This window comes from Oryzias latipes, chromosome 17 (genome assembly GCF_002234675.1).
Source record: "Oryzias latipes chromosome 17, ASM223467v1".
Lineage (NCBI taxonomy): Eukaryota > Metazoa > Chordata > Actinopteri > Beloniformes > Adrianichthyidae > Oryzias > Oryzias latipes.
In genome coordinates, this window is record NC_019875.2 from 16,113,952 (window position 1) to 16,135,134 (window position 21,183).

General features: G+C 39.0%; 1 protein-coding gene across 3 annotated transcripts; it reads right to left on the minus strand.

The window, feature by feature from the left end:
- Positions 1–219: 219 nt before the first annotated feature.
- On the minus strand, positions 220–20,463 carry LOC101175508 (phosphoglucomutase-1). Of its 3 annotated transcripts, none has more exons than XM_004078990.3 (11): positions 10,969–11,226; positions 8,354–8,516; positions 7,996–8,142; positions 7,651–7,776; positions 7,288–7,478; positions 7,044–7,198; positions 6,829–6,944; positions 6,562–6,697; positions 1,344–1,527; positions 1,075–1,203; positions 220–455 (listed from the first exon to the last, which is right to left on the minus strand). In XM_004078990.3, exons 1-11 carry the CDS (start codon positions 11,224–11,226, stop codon positions 366–368), a joined length of 1,695 nt encoding a protein of 564 aa, XP_004079038.1. In that variant the 3' UTR covers positions 220–365. The 3 variants fall into 3 exon arrangements, with proteins under 3 accessions (XP_004079038.1, XP_020566562.1, XP_020566560.1); XM_020710903.2 differs by lacking the exon at positions 10,969–11,226 and adding an exon at positions 20,292–20,463 and having other exon boundaries at positions 222–455; XM_020710901.2 differs by having other exon boundaries at positions 222–455; positions 7,996–8,136; positions 10,969–11,430.
- Between the last annotated feature and the right edge of the window lie 720 nt (positions 20,464–21,183).

Below are 21,183 nucleotides of genomic sequence, written 5' to 3' on the forward strand. Positions count from 1 at the left end.
AAACACCTGTTTTTGTATTGGAAATACAGCCTTTTCTTCATGCATTTTTCCAAATTATCTATATGTATTCTTAAAAAAAAATCTAATTTTCTACAAGTTTTTCATGTGTAGAAAGCTATAAGTTGAAATTTTAAAAGAAAAACGTGTAGTCTAAATTAAAAATATTCATTAACATTAAATCTTTATCTGCTGCCATAGGAGAAAACACAGAAGACTACATGGTGAGTTAAACTTTTAATGTATTCTTGTTCATTTTCACACTCGTGCAACAAGCAGGACATTTTACTACAGTGTTTATACAAAAATAAAGTTAAAAGAAGAGGCAAAGAGGCATTACATGATAATGGAGTGATAATAGGCAAAGCTCATGTAATAATTGATGGGCCGATTCGACCCGTCCTGAGATGAAGCTGAGAAATCTTCAGTGCAATGGTTGCGAGGGGTGATAGCATCACCTATAAACAAAAAAAGATGTTGGCTTTCATGCTAAATATTCACTTACAGGTTAACAATGCACATTTCTTTCATAAGTCAAGACTTTTACAAACTCATGGGGGGGAAAAACAATTTTCATCTTTTAATTTTTTCACTGCAACCCCAGCTAAAACAATATGAGCTCAGTGAATCTTTGAGTACTTTGAAAAGTTGACTTGTTGAAAATCCACCACCATGTTTGGTATTAATGTTAGTGCTGAAATTTGTGTTGGGGTTTGCTACATTGTTTATGGTCTTTTTTTACATTAAAACTTAGATCATGCAGCCATGTCTCATTTTTTAAGGTTTTTTATTTTTTATTTTCTCATAATGGACTTCAGCATTGAACTTTTATCAGGGGCCTTCAGAATCGGAGATGTTGCTATTTCTTTCTCTATAAATAATCAATTGTCTTTGATTATCTGATGTTCCATTTAAATCTCAGTTAAGTTTATGTAAGACAAAGTCATTGTGTTTTAAAACTCTTAATCACTTCACAGTATTTAGGTGGGCAGAGACTGAAAGTCTTGCAAAATAATTTTAGTAAATCTTTTTTTGACCCCCAAAAAAAGAAAAAGCTGTAATAACTTGGCACTTTACCTGAGTGTCCTCAAAAAGCAGATCCTTCTCATAGCTGTCAAGATAAATCCGAACCGTGGCCCCATCATTACCTGTCCCACTGAGTCTGTAGATGATCCGAGAGCCATCAGAGAAGATAATCCGCAGTCCCTGTAGCAAAAAGAGCCAGACAAACTCTGTCTCAATCCTCCAAACCAAAAAACAGCTCCCCAGATGACTACTAAACTCCTTATGTATCTGAGCACATAATCCTGCCGCCATACATATGCTGCTGAGTGTGTACTGTGTACCTGGTTCCTGGAGATGGAGCTGTCGACTGGGTCAGTGTACTCAAAGTTGTCTGCTTTTTCCACTTGAAAGATCTTGTCCTTCACAGCAAACCTCTGCTTCACAAAAGTCTTGTCTGCAATCATGATCTCCAGATCCTCCATCATGTCACACACTGCATCTAAGTCTACATTCTGATAGTCATACCTGAGGGTTGTAGAAAAAGACATTTCAATATTTTTTATAGTATTTCCTTTAACCATATTGTTCATTGTGTTTTTGCATCTAAAATCTGGAAGACGATCCCATGGGCCCACCCCAGTCATGGAACTTGGCTAACTGGGGGCTGGACGGTTTCTGCAGGAGCTTGGTTTGTAAGTCAGACCTGTTCCCAGGGCATGTTAGACTCCGGCAGGGCTGCCCTTTATCGCCAGTTCTATTCATAGACTTTATAGACAGAATTTCTAAGCGCAGCCAGGGGCCAGAGGAGGTTTTTTTGGGGACCACAGGATTTCCTCTCTGCTCATTACAGAGGATCCTGTTGGCTTCATTGAGCAAGGACCTGCAGTGTGCATTGGGCCAGTTTGAACGGTGAAGCGACTGGGATGAGGGTCAGCACCACTAAATCTGAGAGCATAGTTCTCAACTGGTGTAAGGTAGTTTCCCTCTCTGGGTGGGTGGAGAGCTCCTGCCCCAGGGGAAGGAGTTATAATATCTTTGGGGTCTTGTTTATGAGTAAGGGAAGATTGAAGCGTGAGATTGAAAGGTGGATCAGAGCAGCGTCCGCTGTGATTCGGTTGCTGTTTCGATCCGTTGTGGTGAAGAGAGAGCTGAGCCAGAAAGTAAATCCCTCAATTTAACTGTGGATCTTCGTTCCAATACTCACCTATGGTCATGAGCTCTGGGTCATGACTAAAAAAACGAGGTCCTGAATACAAGCAGCTGAAACGAGCTGCCTCTCTTTGACTGAGCTCACCCTTAGAGATAGGGTGAGAAGCTCTGTCACCCACAGTGAGCTCAGAGTAGAACCGGTTCTCCTCCACATAAAGATGAGCCAGTTGTGGTGGCTTGGTCATCTGGTTCAGATGCCTCCTAGACGCCTCCCTGGGGATGTGTTTCGGGCATGCCCCACTGGGGGGAGGCCCCGGGGAAGACCCAGGACACGCTGGAGAGACTATGTCTCTTGGCTGGCCTGGGAACGCCTCAAGGTCCCCCCAGAGGAGCTGGAGGAAGTGGCCGGGCGAGGGAAGTCTGGGCATCTTTGCTTAGACTGCTGCCCCCGTGAATCGGTCCCGGTTGAGCGAAAGAGGAAGGATAGGTGGATACAATGTGCACATTTTCTGCTTTACTAATGTGCACCCATATGGCATTATTTTATGTAATATTATCTGTTCTTCTATTGTGTTTCATTGGCAGCAGAGTTATCAGACTTGATTTGTAATTTGCAAAAATAGTGAAGCAAACGTTTGGTACAGACCTGGAAAGCCATTGGGAAAAATAGATTTTGCTTGTGGCAAAACATGGGAAAGTATGGGGGGGGGCAGAAAAAGCAATAAAAAATAAAGTAAGAAGTGTTTGGTTATTTCAATTAATTTTTTAAAAATGAAAGTCAGAATTAGTATTTGATTTTCTGTTTATCAATACTTTTTCTCATTTTTTCTTACATTTTTTCTCCATTGGTTTGGCTCATTTCTTGAAACAGAAATTACATTCTCAAAACAACATTGACAAACCACCAAACCACTTGGCAATTGTTCACAACAGAATGGCATTTCTCATTAATTTCATCAAATTGCAAATGTCTTAGTACATGTCTCAATGTCTCAGTACATCTTTGCAAATGATTAAGTACAGGTTGCCTACATTTAGCACAATTTCCAAGTGAATAGATCTTGTTGATCTAAAACGATTGTTGATTCTCAGTCTAATGGTTGTTCGCTCCAAAATGAGTCAACATCATTTCATTGTGTGACTCATCACATGCACAGTAGTCTGTTCAATTGTCAAAATTAGTCAAGAACATAATACCATGAATACGATACATGAATCCCTTGGAACATTTGATGAATTTATTACAGCAATTGACGGTCACGTGAAACTAGAACTTGACTAATGGAGGAGGATGTCCCAGGCCAGCGAGGGGGCAATGTAACTATATGTGAATTTCCACTGTGGCCCGCTCATCAGGGCCTGGTTCACTACTCATCCAAGGATGGTCATGGTGTTCCTACCACCTTACTCTCCTTTCCTCAATCCCATTGAGGAGTTTTTCTCCGCTTTGAGGTGGAGAGTGCATGAGCATCAGGCTCAAGATCAGAGGTCCCTGCTCCATGCAATGGATGCTGCATGTGATTATATTACAGGAGATCAGTGTAGGGGATGGTTGCGACACGCACGCCGTTTCTTCCCTCGTTGCATCGCAAGGGAGAATAAACGCTGTGATGTGGACGAGAATCTGTGGCCAGACAGACAGCAGTGTGAGGATGGTCAGCAGGGTGAGGACGATGGCCAGGAGAGGGAGGGTGAGGACAGCGACCAGAGAAGAACTCTTAGTTGTGAAACTCAAGCATTACAGTTTTTCTCAGTCGCTTTAGTACAATTCTCAGATCAGAATGAAATTCCCAAAACTATTTGTTCAGTTTTCACATCATGATGTCACTTGTGCACATCAAACAAGCAGTTTCTCACTTCTTTGAACAAGTTGCAATTGCTTTGATACATCCATGCAAATGCTTATGTACAATTCTCTGCTCTTTGCTACATTATCAATTGTTTATGTCATGTTGATCAAAATGTATTATATAGTTCACTGTGCAATAGTCTTACTCCTGTACCAAGTTGTCATAATGTGACAAACATATTTCGCTGCATTGCAAGAGAGGATATTCGCTGTGATGTGGATGAGAATTTGTGGCCTAACATACAGGAACGACAAGAGGTGTAGGAAGACCACACCAATTCCTACTGCACTGCCTGTGCTGTTGTACAGAATATTGTCCTATCTTTTTTTTTACCTTTGTGGTACTGTTTGCAGTGGGTTTTTTCTATGTTGGTATGACATGGTCTGTCAACAAATTACAATATGAATCTTGTCCAGTCTCTTCCAATCAAACAAAAAAGGTGTAACTTCCATTTTACAATAATTGTCATTACAGTTTTTCTCAGTCGCTTTAGTACAATTCTCAGATCAGAATGAAATTCCCAAAACTATTTGTTCAATCTTCACATCATAATGTCACTTGTGCACATCATATAAGCCGTTTCTCACTTCTTTGAACAAGTTGCAATTGCTTTGGTATATCCATGCAAATGATTATGTACAATTCTCTGCTCTTTGCTACATTATCAATTGTTTATGTCATGTTGATCAAAATGTATTATATAGTTCACTGTGCAATAGTCTTACTCCTCAAAACACCTAGTCATTAGTTCAGCGTATGAGTCATTAACTGCAAAATGGTTGACCAAGTTGTCACAATATGACAAACATATTTCTATACATCTCCATTATATGTTTTTGTCTAAGGTTCTGTCCTGAATTGGTAAATTGCTCTCAGGTGACTTGACTTCCTCTAACAGAGGTGCATCTCATTGACAATGAACGGGCAAGTATATACTGTACATGGCTGAAGCACAACACAATGTTCCAAGTCTGACAATGGAAGGACAAGGAATTGGACGGGGTCGCTGTGATGTGGATGAGAATTTGTGGCCTAACATACAGGAACGATAAGAGGTTTAGAAAGACCACACCAATTCCTACTGCACTGCCTGTACTGTTGGACAGAATATTTTATCTTTTTTTTCCCTTTGTGTTACTGTTTGCAGTGGGTTTTTCTATGTTGGTATGACATGGTCTGTCAACAAATTACAATATGAACAATAAAAGTGTAAATGTGAATCTTGTCCAGTCTCTTGCAATCGAACAAAAAAGGTGTGACTTACATTTCCCAATAATTGTCATCAAAACTTTAGCCATAGTTTACATCAGAACCTCCCTCTAAAGTACACAGTTATATTGACAACATGACTAAGTCATTTGACTGTCTTGTTCGTAGACAATGACACAAGGACTTGACATTCTGATGGCACTGACACGTTCAATGACGTAAAGACTTAGTTTTGAGAGATGAACTAAAGATTTTGAGCAAGTTACAGGCTTTTGCAAGAAATCCATAGTGTTTTGCTGTTTGTACAAATTGTTTTGAGAAATGCACACACGTATTTGCAAACTTCAATTCTGATCTGAGAATTGTACTAAAGCGACTGAGAAAAACTGTATTTACAGCACTGTAGGGTGCATATCATTTTCATTGTTTTTTGTTTGTGTTTAAATTATAAAGTATATTATGCTGTATACATTTTCTTTTTTCTCTGATGTATGAAAGTTACTTTATGTGTGTGAATGATAATGGTTACAATTTCCTTGGCAGTATGAGTGCAATGTGTGCTGTTAAACCTAAGAGGCTACTCTTACCCTAAAATCTTTTTTTTTTTTCAGTTTTATACAAAATTGTATTCTGTTAGCTATACAAAAACAGTACAGTTACCATTGTCAATGAAGGACTGAGCTAAGACTGAAAGGTGGACATGAGGAATATTTCAATGGTCTTCTGCTATAGTGACAAAACATCTAATCATTTTGACTTGCAGTGCCTACACAATGCCAAAGGGACAAAGTATTTTGGGGGCACTGACTGTTTAAATGTGAAGGAAATTTAGTTTTGACACATGAGTGAATTGTTTTGGGAGAGATATGAGCTTTTGCAGGTGAACCATGGTGTTGTGCCGAACCATCCACATTATTTTGGCAAAAGCACCAAGAGTGTTGAGAACGTCCGATCTGCTTCAAAAAATGAGCCAAAGCAATTGAGGAGGATCTTTGCCATTTTCATGGCACTGACTCTTTACATGGGAAAGGAATTTAGTTTGAAAGCATGAGTGAACAGTTTTGGCAGATTTATTAGATTTTGCAAGTGAGCTATAGTGTTGTGCTGAACTGTAAGACTGTTTTTCCAAATTATCTTAGAATTTTCAGAATGTAATTTCTGTTTCAAGAAATGAGCCAAACCAATGGAGAAAAAGTGTAATATCAAAAAACCTTATCAGGAAAAAACAGTGGCTGTTTTTTTCCACTAGGTGGCAGTTATGTTCAGTATTTAATGTACCACTCCTTTTCTTTCTTTCAGCTGTTCACAAAGTAAAATCACTTAAAAAAATAAAAATGTGCATTTACTTTACCTTGTGAAGTAGTTTCTTCCATATTTAAGCCAATGGTCTTTAACAATGTCTTCCACACTCCGCCTTCTGGTGGAAATTATGGACAGCCATGCCAGCACTGCCCAAAGGCCGTCCTTCTCACGGATATGGTCTCCACCTGAAAAATGATAGGTGGTGAAGATCCTAAGAAAATCTACATACATACTGATATTAAGTTCAGAATATTGTACTCCTGTAAATCAATTCAGATGAGGCATTTATTTTAGGGTTGATTTGCTCAAAGAGGACCTGTGCCAAAACTTTCCTCTCCACACAAAGACACCAAGCCTGCATCCATAAGGTTTCCAAAGAACTTCCACCCAGCAGGAGTTTCATAAATCTCTATCTTTGTTGCTTTGGCCACCCTGGAAAAAAATCAAATAAAATGTTTCTTAAGTAAATGAGAAATAAAATACACATAAGCAACATTGTAAAGAAAATGGAAATGCTTGAGACTTGTTTACCGGTCCAATGCCGTGCTTGTGGGCATACTGCGAGCAAAGCCTCTCACTCCTGAATGCTGAAAGTATGGGATGCAGAAGATATTGTCTGCGATGACAGCCAAAGAGTCAGAGGGGGTGACGAAGAAGCCGTGTTTGCCCAGTATCATGTTGCGGTCCTTGAGAGAGCACACAGATGAATATAATTGGAATGTTATTTGGTTTACTTCTGAATACACATTATTCATTATGATGTCTTTTCACACACCCCATCGCCATCGAACGCAGCACCAAAGTCAAACGACCCATCTCTCATGCTGTCCACTAGTTCTGCAGCATCTGTGAGGTTAGGATCTGGGTGTTGACCCCCAAAGTCCTCCATTGGGACACAGTTAATGGCAGAAATGGCGGGACAACCTAACTCCTTACACAGTATTCGCTTCACGTATGGGCCTAAGACTGAAAAAGCCACAGCAGCAAAAGTAGTAAGACTTTAAAAATTGAAATACCAGACAAACAGTGCTGTTTTGATGACATAAAAATACAAACAGAAAATATACAAAGAAAATAAAATAAAATGTAGAGACCTAAAGTAACTAAGGGGTCATATTCTTGTGAATTCTCGTCTCACCTCCATGCATGGCATCTATTCTTACTCTGATGGGGTTCTCTCCAGAAAGAAGGTCCTTCAGAGCAGCAAAATCAAAGATGTTCCTCAGCAGGTTGGCATATGACTCCACAGAGTCCACAATTTCCACTACACACAGAAAAGAAAAGCCATTTTAAACAAATGAAAATCTCTGCTAGACCCTTGTAGCAAAACTGTAAAAAGTTTTGTCAAACCATAAATCAAATATGAGTTCAAATACACATAAGATGCAAATAAACCCCACATCAACATATTTCTTTTTTTTTTTTTGACATGCTTTTTGCTTTTAATTGACATGGTCATTGCCAGATCAATGATGCATATCACCTGTTAAGGGTTTGAACTTGTTCTCCAGATCAAAGGCCTGCTTTCCCAGGGTTTCCAGATCCACGCGTAGCCCGGGGCAAATTGCGAATTTCTCAAGGGTTCTGCTGATCTGAAAAATCTTGCTTGTGACAGCCTCGCTGGCTGGGCCTCAAGAAGGAGAAAACGTCCCACAGTGATTAAAAAAAAATACAGATTGGAAATAACTTCACATCTACTCTTTATTTTTGTTGATCCTATTGATGTGCTTCACTTTTATCCAGATTGACACTATAGCATCAAACTAAAGACCTTTCCAATGTCTCACTTTTCTGGTAACACTATATTGCCTCTGAGTGTTTCCTTGCTCACATTACCACACCTCCATTTGCGGTGTTAAACTTTATGCCAAAGTCTCCATCAGGTCCTCCAGGGTTGTGGCTGGCAGTGAGGATGATGCCACCGATGGCTTTGTACTTCCTGATCACACAGGGGACGGCGGGTGTGGACATTATGCCGTGGTGTCCAATGATCAGACGACCAACCTAAGGAAATGTCACAGAGGTCAAAAAAAGTCAAAACACTTTCAGCGAAGCCTCGTAAGAATTTACTTGCCAATCACACCTGGTGTTTTCATCTTCATTTAAAACCAGAATCCCGTGTTATAAGCGATCAAGACAGCTCTCCAAGAACAAGTTCTGGCAGGTGCAAGTGTTTGAAATAAACTTATAAATAAATCTGTCAACAATGACACAATCAAAGGCTTAAAGCTCGGGTAATTTAATCTCGAAGAGCATATCCAGCTCATCACTGGTGTTGGCTGCTGCATTTGGTGTCAAGCTGATTGTTGCAAAGCGAAGAGATTCTCAGATATCTCTTTCTCTGTTTTCTCTTTACCAAATAGTATTAATCGGCTTTCGGAAATTCATTGAGGACTTTATTTTGCATCACTATCATTGAATCCGGCAAAATAATTTAATTAGATTGGATTATTAGTGACACTCTGTCCTCGTTTTCTTTCTTCTGCTCTCTAATTGTTTCATTTCAACTGTAAATCTTATTTATTAAGTAATCTAATTACTCCTTTCATTATTCACTGTTTTTACATAATCTCTCTTTCTGTGGCTCTTTATTATTTAGCCTGTATCTTGGATCTCTAGGATACTTAACCCTGTAAAGCCCACTACATCAAAGAAATGACAAAACATAGTTTTTTTTAATTCTTTGATGAAATAAAACATTCTGCAATATCATGTTTTTATGAGATATACATTGTATCAATTATAATACGTTGAATGAGTTAGTAATTTTTTTCTTACAACATGTGTATAGAAAATATTGACATGTGTGTTCAGGAAATAAGAACCTTTTTTACCCACTGTCTCAAATTTGATCCATGTATTTTTAACATGGTGTAATTGTATTATAAAGAATTAATTACTGACAAATTTTGCATTATTTCAATACAGCAAGTAAACTGAAAAACAACAGAGGAGTTATTCTCACCATAAAGTTTTGAAAATCAGCAAAACTTTTTCTCGCCAAAAGTGTTTTTGAGATTTCACGGAAGCAGCCATTTTAAAATGACCAAGAAAAACCTTTCTACCGCTCCTGGTGGAATGATGAAGCACTATAGGGCAGAAAACATGGACACAGTAATATATAAATGGGTTTTAAGTTAAATTTCTATAATTCTGATGAGACAGATGTCTCAGTAATGCATGTATAAAATATTATACGAATGGTTTTATGAGGTTACTAAACACACAATGGGTTTTACTGCTCGTGTTATTTCATTTTGCCATTTTTACTTTAGTGTTTCTTCCTAAATAAATTTATTTTTTCTGTCCTTAACATTTGTCTGGGGTTTTGTCATGGCTGTCGTAACCTGGATGTGACGGAAAGGGGATCTGGATGCAGATCTGGTCTTTTACCTGGCCATAGCACATTTTACAACTTTTTTTTCTCATATGTAATAAAAGCTAAATGTATTTATATTCACATGAAACAAATTCCCAATTATTTTCTTTGTAATGCAAAATATTAAAGCAAAAATTTGGAAATAACTCCAAAAAAATTTCCCAAATTCTGACTTTAACATCAGATTATTGTCAGAAGCTGATCAGTCATTAGATTAGCAAAAATTTGGTTGTTGTTTTAAACTGAGTCATCTGAAAAGAAAACTACAGTTAGTCATTGACCTTGGCATCATTTTGTAGAGGTAAAGAGACAATTTTATTACTGCCCCTGCATTAAAACATGGCGGCATGTGGGACTCTAACTAAACATAAACCAAAGCTTTATCTTTCTAAATACAACTAACATTTGGCTCCAAATAAGTAAATCATGCCAAGAGCAGCCTGCAGAGATGGGCCAGAGTAAAGTTCAGCTGACTCTGTCTGATGCTGCTGTTTCAGACAAACATTGTGAAAAAAGCCAGTAAACATCTCAGACGTCGGTCAAAAAGATAAAGTTTGTCAAAACAGTAACTTTAAAAAAGTATAATTTAAAAAAATATATTAAATTTGTAGCAATTCCCGGACTTTGAAGCAAGACATTATTAAGAGTGTTCAAGGGCAGAGATATTCCACCAAAAACAAAATTTCCCCTTTAATGATTTTCTTATTCAGTCAATAACTTTAAAAAGTCCATAAATTGGGGATCCTAACTCAAATAAAAACAAATATTTTAAGCTTTTTTCCAAACATCTGGACAAAAGATAAGGAGTCAAGTTTAAAACTTTTTTTTTAATTCAAAGTGGAATCAAATGCAACTATTAAGATACATCCAGATTTTAAAAAAAAGAAAGCAATATATTTGTTTATTGGGTGGAATAAAGAATAATATTTACCTTTTTGACATCTTTCATGATTTTCTCATTTTTGCCTCTAAATAAAGCCTGAAGGTGCCAGCACAAAATTCAACAGATGCCCAACTACATGCTCAGATTTACCAGCAATCAAACATGTGAGAGACTCTACACACAGGGACACTGACCCCATTGGCAGCTGCCATTTGCACAATGACCTCAATGGCAGCTCTGTTGAAGAAGCGTCCATCTCCTCCCACCACCATGGTTGAACCCTGTCGGTCTCGCAAGTCGATGGAGGAGAAGATACTCTGGATAAAGTTGTGCAGATAGCTCCTTTTGAACTGAAACACAGAGACCTTTTTCCTTAGGCCGCTGCTGCTGGGTCTCTGGTCAGGGTAAGGGGCCGTGGCGACAGTCAGCACCTGCAGAGGACTGTTTTCCATTGCTTCAAAGTAAATTAAAAAGAAAATCTAATTTGAAATCCTGTCAAGAGATCAGAGGAAACCCTACGTTTGGAGGGAAGTCCCCACTGACTTGAGGAAGAATTGGACAGTGGAGGAGAAAAAAAGAAAACACGAGCTTAACTCCTATTCTTTCCCTGGAGGCTCTGTGGGACTTCTGCAGCTCAAAATAACCCTGCAAATGAATCTGTGCGCAAACGAAGGAGGAGAAACTGAAGACACTCCTTCACACATGTGCAGGGAGATCACTGTCAACACTGCAGGCCAAGTCACAAAGAAGCATGTGTGGGTGGGTGGGTGTGACTGATGAGGATTATTGCGGAGTTATGATACAGATGATCCACTCCTGCATGGCTGCAGATATGCCCTAAAGTGTATAAAAAGTTGATATCGATGCTATTAGCACCATTCCAATGGAGGATATTTAACAAGCTCTTGTGACGCTGACTGCTAGTTTAATTACATTGAAAAAATATATGTGGCTTTGACAAAGTTTCCAATGCAAGCAGAATTTGTTCAGTATCTGTACGAAGAACAACACTGCCCTCTAGAGATGACTAAAACCTGAACTCCTGGCCTCAGGGCCCACCAAACGGCATGTTTTCTGTGTTACCCTCCTTAAATGGACCTGATTCAGTCCATTATCAAGCTTTGCGGAGGCCGGATAATGACAGTCATCACAGGCAGGTGTCTTTAACATCAATAGCATCCGGGAGGATGGGCCCGAAGGACTGGAGTTCAGAAACAATCCTTAAATCCACAGAGCACGATCAGTTCCAGAGAAAAGCTCAGAGTGTCTGAACAAACATTTCAGACGATGATACCAAAATAATCCATCTGGTTTGGGTGAAAACCTTAACATGAGTTACTATTTCAGTTTAAGCAAAGACCCATGACCCTGAATAGAACAGGTGTCTGCACCCAGAGGCTCTAGCAGTGGCTCCTTCATCCCTCCATTAAGACTTTTTGGCTTCATTTAAAAATGCAAAAAAATTGAATAAATAATGTCCTTGTAGTTTGGGTTCATTTGTCTTTAGTAAATTAAGTTTTGTCATTTCTGTTTAGATTTTAACATGTCAGATAAATTAGAAAATGATATTAAAAGTACTAATCTATTGTCAAAGTGTTTTTTTATTGGAATAACTTGAAGCACATATTCTGATCTGCTGCACAACAGAGTCTAGTTGATGTTCAGAGTCAAAGTTCTTTAAGTATATATTAAACATAATATATTGTATTCTATACCATTGTTGTTATATTTGGATGAAAGTGCACCAATTGATAGAAATCATGAATGCCATGTTTGACTTTCTTTAATTTTTAATTCAAGCTAAGCTGCAGTAGCAGGAGGATCTTATTTGACAGAGGGTGGATTTTATTTTAAAAGGAACCTTTCTGTGCTGCAGTGCTCTTGTAGTGTTAAAGGTTGGAAACACCTGGTTTAGAAGATGGATGGATGATGTGCCCATATATGTCAGTCCAAATGTTTCTCATAAATCTACATAGCTAACAGAAGGCGCATATTGCGAAAACAAGGAAACAAAAACAGACAAAGAAAAATTACTATTCCAGTACAACATTTTTTCAATATTTTAAAATATTTATGCATTTGCAGAATCCATCAAATCCAAATGTCTACTTTTAAACACTAAACATGTTGAAATTAAGATTTATAACACAACACAAACAAAAATAATAAATAATAAAAAATCAAATTTTAAAGGAAAAAATACATTATAAATTGACAAACATATTATGTCCATTTATACAAGGATTTTAACAGTTTTAATATGAGATTAATGGTCTGAGACCCAAATGTGATTGTGAACATTCAGCTGTTTCGATCATTTTTTCGTTTTAGCTTCTTGTGCTGCTGATGTTCCTGCTCTGCTCCCTGTCAGACTCACACCTGGTTATGGTGATTATGACATGGAGAGGATGTTCCAGAGCAAAACCAAGACCCTGGACTAGACTTTGACAGGCCAGGGAGTAGTGAGTTAGACACAGACATTCCAGCCGTACAGGAAGGTAAGGCTGAGACTCACATACAGCCACCCTAACGGCAGAGATAGCAACCGATGGTACCGAGTTATCACACACTAGGTCAGCCAACTTTGGTTCAGAGAGACGGAAGGTAACAAATGTAATTGAGACTAAAACCTTTTGGGGGCCCTGGGCTGTCAAAGTGTGCTAACAGTGTAATTGAGACTGTGCACAAAGAAATATTAGGAGACAATTAATTTTGTGAGGGAGAGAGTGGCGCTGTGTAATTTAAATATTCATTAAAATAGTTGCCCCGCCCCCACATTTAATTGTATGTTAAGCTCTATAAAAAGTCAGAGCCGTCATCCCTGGTGGTTCTTCCTCCAAGTATCAGGTCTGGACTAACTCCTGCCCTGTGTAGTAGCTGCTGTGATTTTACTCTTTCTGCCAGCAAAATTCCAGAAGTGCTACAGTGTCACTAAACAATGTAAAACTCTTCATCTTTATCAGCTGGATCCTGCTGGCATCAATCTTTCTCTCTGAACCTTAAGAAAGATCTATTTTTAATACAGGGAATTAAATGTTCAGATTTTTACCTACTCATGCTTCATGGTCTATGTTGCTTCCTCAGGAATATTCATCCTTTTTCAAGAATTCACTGAGGCCATCCATTCTTGATTATTCTAAAGGGATGACATTGAAGGTCATATTTTTCTGAAATAAAACCCAATGACAGTCAAGCAAATGCATCTTCATTTGTACAGCACCTTTCATACGCTCAAGCACCTCATGAAGCTTAATGGGGAAGCTTGGTAGTGATAAAACCTTGAAGAACAAATATAAAAATGTGCACAGTGGTGCAGTGGTAAACACTGCCTGTCAAGAAGGTTTGAACCCCTGCAGCTGTATTCAAACTGATCCGATTCCGAAATACATAAAACGGAAGTCATGTAAGTTATTTTATTTTTTCTTTGCGGCCCGGTACCAAATGACCCACGTGCTGGTACCGCGGACCGGGGGTTGGGGACCACAGGTTTACTGCACGTATAGGTTCACGTCACTACAATAGTAAAAGAATGGATTTCAAAATGCAAAAAGTGGAGGTTAAATAAATTAAATTAATTTAATGTCAGAAGTATAATTAAGTATAATTAAACAACCCCTCCCCCCACCCAGAGATGTCATAAACAGCAATACATATGAAAATGGTTCAGAGAAGATTTGACATGTGATTTAGTCACGACGTCAACACGCAGAAAACTTTGTTCGTTCTACGATTTTTGTCAAAATCGCGAAACAAAAATTAAATTGATGGAAACTCAACTGAGCTCCATTCTACTTGTGATGGTAAGCTTAAAAAGCAGAAAAAAAATGTAAGACAAGTTCGGCTTTATGATTTAATTTGTACATATTTTACTAATATTTTACAATAAATAAATTACCTTAGATGCTTTGTCAGGGAAGTGGTAAAATTTTGAAATGTCAGACAACAAACATGCAGGACATAATGTTTAAACAGAGATGTGAAGTGGGGAACATTTATTCTACTCCAAAAAATTATTAGACTTCTTAAAACTCTACACCATATACAACTCAAATTTACATATTCAACTATCTTAATGTCATGTTATTCCAATTGTTTCATTGTACTTGAACTTACAAGTTTGAGACCGCAGATGTTTTCAGTTTTATAACATTAAAATGAATCATATAATGCTGACTAACAATATACATAGCATGCATGTTCCATGATTTTGATTTGACTTTCAGTTCTTAATACACCAATATGCACCAGTGGTGCTTAATAAAAACATCATCCCCTTCCTCACTCTCACTCATGGTGCAGAAAGAATTAAACATAACAGGACAAATAACTCGGCAAAACACAGTAAAACAGCTAAACAACTAATACACATTTAGTCAAAAACCCACACTTAGACCCCAATCAGTCCAGACAGGCAAAGGGAATGATATCCCACAATTCCTTGCCCTCCCAATCTAACAGCAGGACCACAGTTAAACCTACTTAATAGATTGAATTTGAATAAAAGTAAAATAACTATGTCTGATAACTACGTGTTACTTTTAAGTTGACTGAAAGAAAAAGACTTATCTTAACTGAAGCAAATGATTAAGTTATATCAATGTAAAAATGTTTATCTTTCCAACATCCATACGTGGTCTTATCACCCTCTCACGGTGGAAAAAGTATTATCTGCGTTACCTGCGTGGCGGCGAGGGGTGGGGGGTAACCAGAAGATTGTGAGTATGTGTGCGAGAGTGCATGGGTGGGACGAACCTAGGGGCTGGCTCGCTGGGATCCTCTGGGGCTCTCCCTCCCCATCACAGAGGGGGGAGGGCACTAAGGGGGCTGGGGAGGGGAGCTTAGATAATATGGCGGGGAGGGAGGGTTGTAGAGGGTAGGGTTATGGGGGTGGCTGTGGGTGCGCGGCGATCTCTGGGATGCTCGGGGCGGGTGCCGGGGCTGGCTCGCGGTGGCGGGGCACCGGTTGGGTGGTCGGCGGCCCATGGGTTCTCGGTGCCCTGGTGTCGTCCCTGGCCCTTGTCTCGGTGTCCGGCGCCCAGTGGCCCCCATGGCTGCCGCCTGGTACGGCCAAGCGCTCCTATCCTGTGGCCTGGGGGCCGGACGCTGGGTTCGCTTATGCCTTTGGGCGTCGGGGGTGCCCCTGTAGGGGGGCATTCTCTGCGCCTGGCTGGGTGGGTGGGAGATCCCCCCCTCCCGGGCTGCCTGGGTCCGGTGCCGGGGGGGTTCCTGGCCTGGGGGTCTCTCCTCCCCTCTCCTGGTCTGGCTGGGTAGGATCTGGTTCCCCTTATGAACACACGGTTCACTTCGGCAGCATGCATGTATCTCCACCCCCACGTGCACGTGCACACTGCCACACTGCTCTCTGTCTGCTTCATCCCTCCTCCTAACCCACAGTGTATTGATGGACAGATATTTTCCACTCATCTTAATGTCAGAATTTCGCCGTTGGATGTAATATTCGTCTCTCCAGCAGATCTGGTATAATTGTTAAAGCTTAAAATAATAACTTATTCAAATCAGTACTTGTATCCCCCACTTTCTCACCTCTTCTCCTTTTACTCTCTTCAACCCCCCCCCCCCTCACATTCTTCCCCTCTCCCTCCCCCCACACACTAAATGTAACAAATAAATAAAAAATAATACAACAAGAAGGGGTTTATACAAATCTACACCCTGGTTTCTCGAAGCTATATAACCTCTTTTTGTGATAGTAAAACCAGTCCAACACAAAAAGCCTTCAGCTCTAATCTGTTTGCTCAGCTGTTGGACAGAACAAGTTAAAAGAAGGAAAAAAAAGAAGAGGAAGAAAAAAAAAGGAAAAAGTATTATCTGAGCTTCTTCATCCACTAAATCATCTTCAAATGGGCACACCATGCTGCTTCGACTCTCTGAAACCAACTAACCTTCAACTAAACCTGCTCCAGACCAGGTTATGTTCAGAGCATGAGTTGCTATGGCAATTTGACATACCCTTAAACATACCTCAGTTTTTGGAACCGAAAGTTGAGGTTATCCGCTTCCTAAGCCTCAAACTTACCGTGGTAACTCACATCACCCACTTTTTGGAATACCCCCCAGAGCACAACACAAAACAACAAACCAAAAGAATCTTATCAAGCTTTATTAGCAACAGAAGAACAAACACGAGATCATGGGCGCCTTCTGTCTCGTTTAGTATAGCTTTAAGTAAGATTTGAAAACAAAATAATCGACATCCAATAGTAAAATGCAATTTATATTAAATAAAAACTGATGATACCAATACCAGATAAATAATACCAGTACATAAAAGGAATCCTTTTACTCTGGGTTCACTTTTTCTTTAGCAACAGCGTCTTAATCATGTTTCTGCTCTTCTTTTCATCTTCAGAAGATAGATAGATAGATGACTTTATCAATCCCACTATGGGGAAATTTCATTTCTCTGTGGCAGCAAAAGCGACATATATAATGTCGTTTTTATATAATTTAACATAAAAAAGGACATAAAAAATCATGCCTCCTGTGTCAATTGCTGGTTGTGAACCCACTTAAACCCCCCCCCCTCCCGAAAAAAAAAAAACATACTATCCGATCTGATGGTATGTATGGTGGTGGAGTTCAGGCGATGAGAGGTAATATGTGGACGGAGTCTTGGCTGGAGGGTTTTGTTTGTTTTGGCGTGGTGGGAGGTCTTGGCGTGGACAGGAGTCGTGCTGTAGCTGGAGATCTTCACGTGACTGGGAGTCTTTGAGTTGTCAGCGTGGATGGAGTTGCTCTGGAGAAGTAACTCAGGTGAACACTCGTGATGAACTTTCCCCGAGGCGTAAGAATAAAGTTAGCGAGAGGCAAAACTTCATGGATAGAAACTGCATGAGCTACTAGTTTGAGCACCATAAGGGGCAACGAACTGTCGATGAATGCTGGAGCTGGATCTCCTTAAGAAGGCAGTAGGTTGATGAGGTGAGTGTTCACAGTTGGTGATGATCGGGAAGTAGAGCAGACAGGGGAGGGGGAAGAGACTGCCAGAGGCACCATGACAATAAGCCTCATGTCATAATTGCCTAAGTTACATTTTTGGCCAAATTATTGATTATTCCTACTTTCCATATGCATTTAAATACAGCCTAGCCTCATCCCAAAACTTGTAGCAGTTCTACAAAAACGGGCCTTACATTGATGAATGGCTACGTTTCATTTTCATTTTCTATCAAGCTTCTCAGGATCACGTGACTTTTGAGTTTTTTGCCCTCCGTGTACAAAAAATATGGCGGATATTCGCTAGTTTTTCGGTGGAAAATCTCACAAAATATGATATTTTGAGGACTAATCTTTATTTGGATAACATTTCTATGGAGAAATATACCTTTTACTTTTATAATATGCATTCATTTTGGACATATAGTTTGTTTGTTTCGTACAACTTTTCCCCAAAAAGACTCTGAAATCGTTGAATAACAAGATTTTTTGTTTTCCAGTCTATATCTGCAGACGTGCGCAGAGGTCACGTGACTAGTATGTTTCTCGTTTTTCTGGTGAAAAAAATGAAAATGCCCTAAAAATAGTTATTATTTTTGTAAATAATAGTCCAGTAGATTGCGGACTAATATTTAATTTTTTATAACATTTCCAGCAGTAAATGTAACCTTCACTTTCATAACATCCATCCATTGCAGACACGCAGTTCATAGTTTGTTTGTTTGCTTCGCTCAAGTTTTCCTTAAAAAGGATCTAAAATCGTAGAATAGCCACATCTGATCTTTTTCATTCGTATCTGCTGGCTTGTCACGTGACAAGTGAGTTTCTCTTTTTTTCTATAAAAAACCTCGTAAAAAGGTCAGTTGCGGTTTTATTTACATTTCTAGGGACCCATGTAGACGGTAGGTTTCGTGTTCCATGTTGCTGTTGCTGCAATCACTAGTGGAACAGGCTTTGATTCACATTTGAATTAAAGAATGTTGAGTTCAGGGACTGGGGAACAACTCCCCAGAGAGGCATCCAGGACGCATTTGGACAGGATGCCCGAGCCCCCTCAACTGGCTCCTCTGGATGCCTCTGGAAAAGCAGCAAATCCACTCAGAGCTCTCTCCAGGTGACTAAGCTTCCTAAACATGTTCCGCAAAGACATATTTGTGAATCCCTTATATTTGCAGAAACGGCTTTCTCCACAGAATGTCCAGTTCTTCTGCTCTGATGGAGTTCTGGCCATATTTGGAGAGGGTTGTGGTTCAGTGTCCTGAGATGCAGGACCTGTTGGACATGAGTCCTTTTCAAGCTCACTAGGATGTGTGAGGTAACCATTATTATTGGCTTATTTCTCATTATTCCTGTTGTTTTTTTTCTAACTCCTTATGATCCAAAAGTTAACAAACATATTTTTGTTGAAATGAGGAGGAGCCGAGGATGAAATCAAGAAGGGACAACATCAGGGAAAGGGACTGAACCAAGTGAACAGCTTCCTCTCTTCAACAGACGTATGTTCCGAGTTCCATGTATGTCAAAAGCTGGTAATTACTTATTGAACATGCATCTTTTTTGGTTGCTCAGTTTAACCCTTGTGCTATCCTAGGCACTTTAACATTGGGAGTTGGGTCATCTAGACCCACTAGACAGTGCTCTGAACCTTTTTTCTTCAATGATTTGTGATCCTCACTGGTGTCCATGGATTACATGAAATCTTTCCACCTTTATCCACCTTTGTCATGGTAGGGAGAACACGTCAATGTAAAAAAAATTTTGAGCAGCATTGTAGATAAAGTGTCAGCTTCTTTCTTACATGTTACTCTCATGTTGTTAATGTAGATTATTTCTTCATTATTATTATTAAATTAATCTCATCCCACAAGGATCAATAATAATGACCCACAGAAAAACATTGAACGACTTTATCTGAGCATCAGGAAAATGAGTATCAGCTGTCTCTTCAAAATATGGTAAAATCTTTTTTATACTTTCTAAAGTTGTTGCAAAACTGATCAAGCATAATGTGATGGAATGCAGGTTATGGTACCATGGTAACAGTGACGTGCGGTGAGGTTAATGGCTGGTGAAGCACTGAATCCTCTGGAGTCAGATTTACAATGAAAGAACTAAATATTTCACCTTTCAATGGCAGCTAACAGCTTATAAAATACACACAAGAACATATTTGTCCTACAGAGAATATTTCTTTACAGACATGGATCACTCTTCTTGTGTATGAATTATTTATATATTTTGTAAACAAATTAAAGTCTAATAGATGTGGCTAATGTTAGGGTAGAAGATGTCCATGATAGAGTGAGGTGGAAAACGATGATTCGCTGTGGCGACCCCTGATGGGAAAAGCCGAAAGAGAAAGAAGAAGATGTGTTCAGCACACATTTGACCCTCAGTAACTATTTCTGGTAATTTTCAAACTTCAAATTCTGGTGCTTTAATCGGTTATCATATTTTGTCTGTGAAAATGATCATAAATAAATTATTTTACTCACATTTTTTCCACTTACTCCCAAGTTAATTTTAAAAAACAAACATTGAAAAACACGTTTGTCCTTACTTTTTGAGTCCAGGTGTCAATCCTCAAAAAAAGCTCTATCATCTGTTCGAAAGTCTTCCTTATTTTCCTTCAGTTTATTTTGAGTTTCTCCGTCCAACGGAGACGGACGTCCTCAGTCTTTTCTACGTCACCAGTGTCGCTACAAAGCAGCTGTCAGCTCACGTCTGACCCCTGCTGGTGAGGCATGCCTGTGAAATTAATTCTGTCTTCTGATTTTTTTTTTTTTATATTTCATATTGTTTTCTACGATACGACGGAGTATTAGGGCCACCAAAAAATAAAAAAATTAGAGCCACCAAAAAAAAAAAAAAAAGTAAAATTACGAGATTTTATCTCGTAAATTTAGGAGATAAAAACTCGTAAATTTACGCCTTTTTATCTCATAAATTTACGATTTAAAATCTCATAAATTTACGAGAAAAAAGTCGTAGATTAAGGAAAAAACACCGATGTTGTCCGTTTATCGGAACCTAGCTTGAAGATGAAATATGTGGAGCCTTTTGTGAAGCTTCATTTCCGGATTATTATAGGTTTAAAACAAAGAGATTCTGAAACTTTTGGCGACTCAAAATCAGATTATTTTCCGTGTAGCAGTCTTTCCGGGGTTCAGTGTCAGTAAAGCGGAGTTTAATATGTAAAATAAGGAGCTCAGAGACACGTTTGGGTGTAGACAATCGCTGCAGCCTTTATTCTCCTTTTCATTCACATATCCTGAAGTTCATTTGTCTCATTACGTCATGAACCTGTCATCCCAACACCAATGCGGAAGTAAACAGTGTTTTTTTTTTTTTTTTTTTTTTTTTTTTTTAATTTGAACTTTAAACATACACATAACTACACACAAAGAAGAGAAAGAAAAAGAAAAGAAAATAAATAACTAAAACAAAATATA

Bases quoted from the DNA above. Each gene is read 5' to 3' on its own strand.
- LOC101175508 (XM_004078990.3), bottom strand. From the start codon at position 11,226: ATGGAAAACAGTCCTCTGCAGGTGCTGACTGTCGCCACGGCCCCTTAC. The intron at 6,698-6,828 runs GTCCTCTTTGAG...ATCATTTTTCAG, and splicing joins AGAGGAAAGTTTTGGCACAG to GTGGAGACCATATCCGTGAG. The intron at 456-1,074 runs GTAAAGTGCCAA...TTTTGTTTATAG, and splicing joins TGCTTTTTGAGGACACTCAG to GTGATGCTATCACCCCTCGC.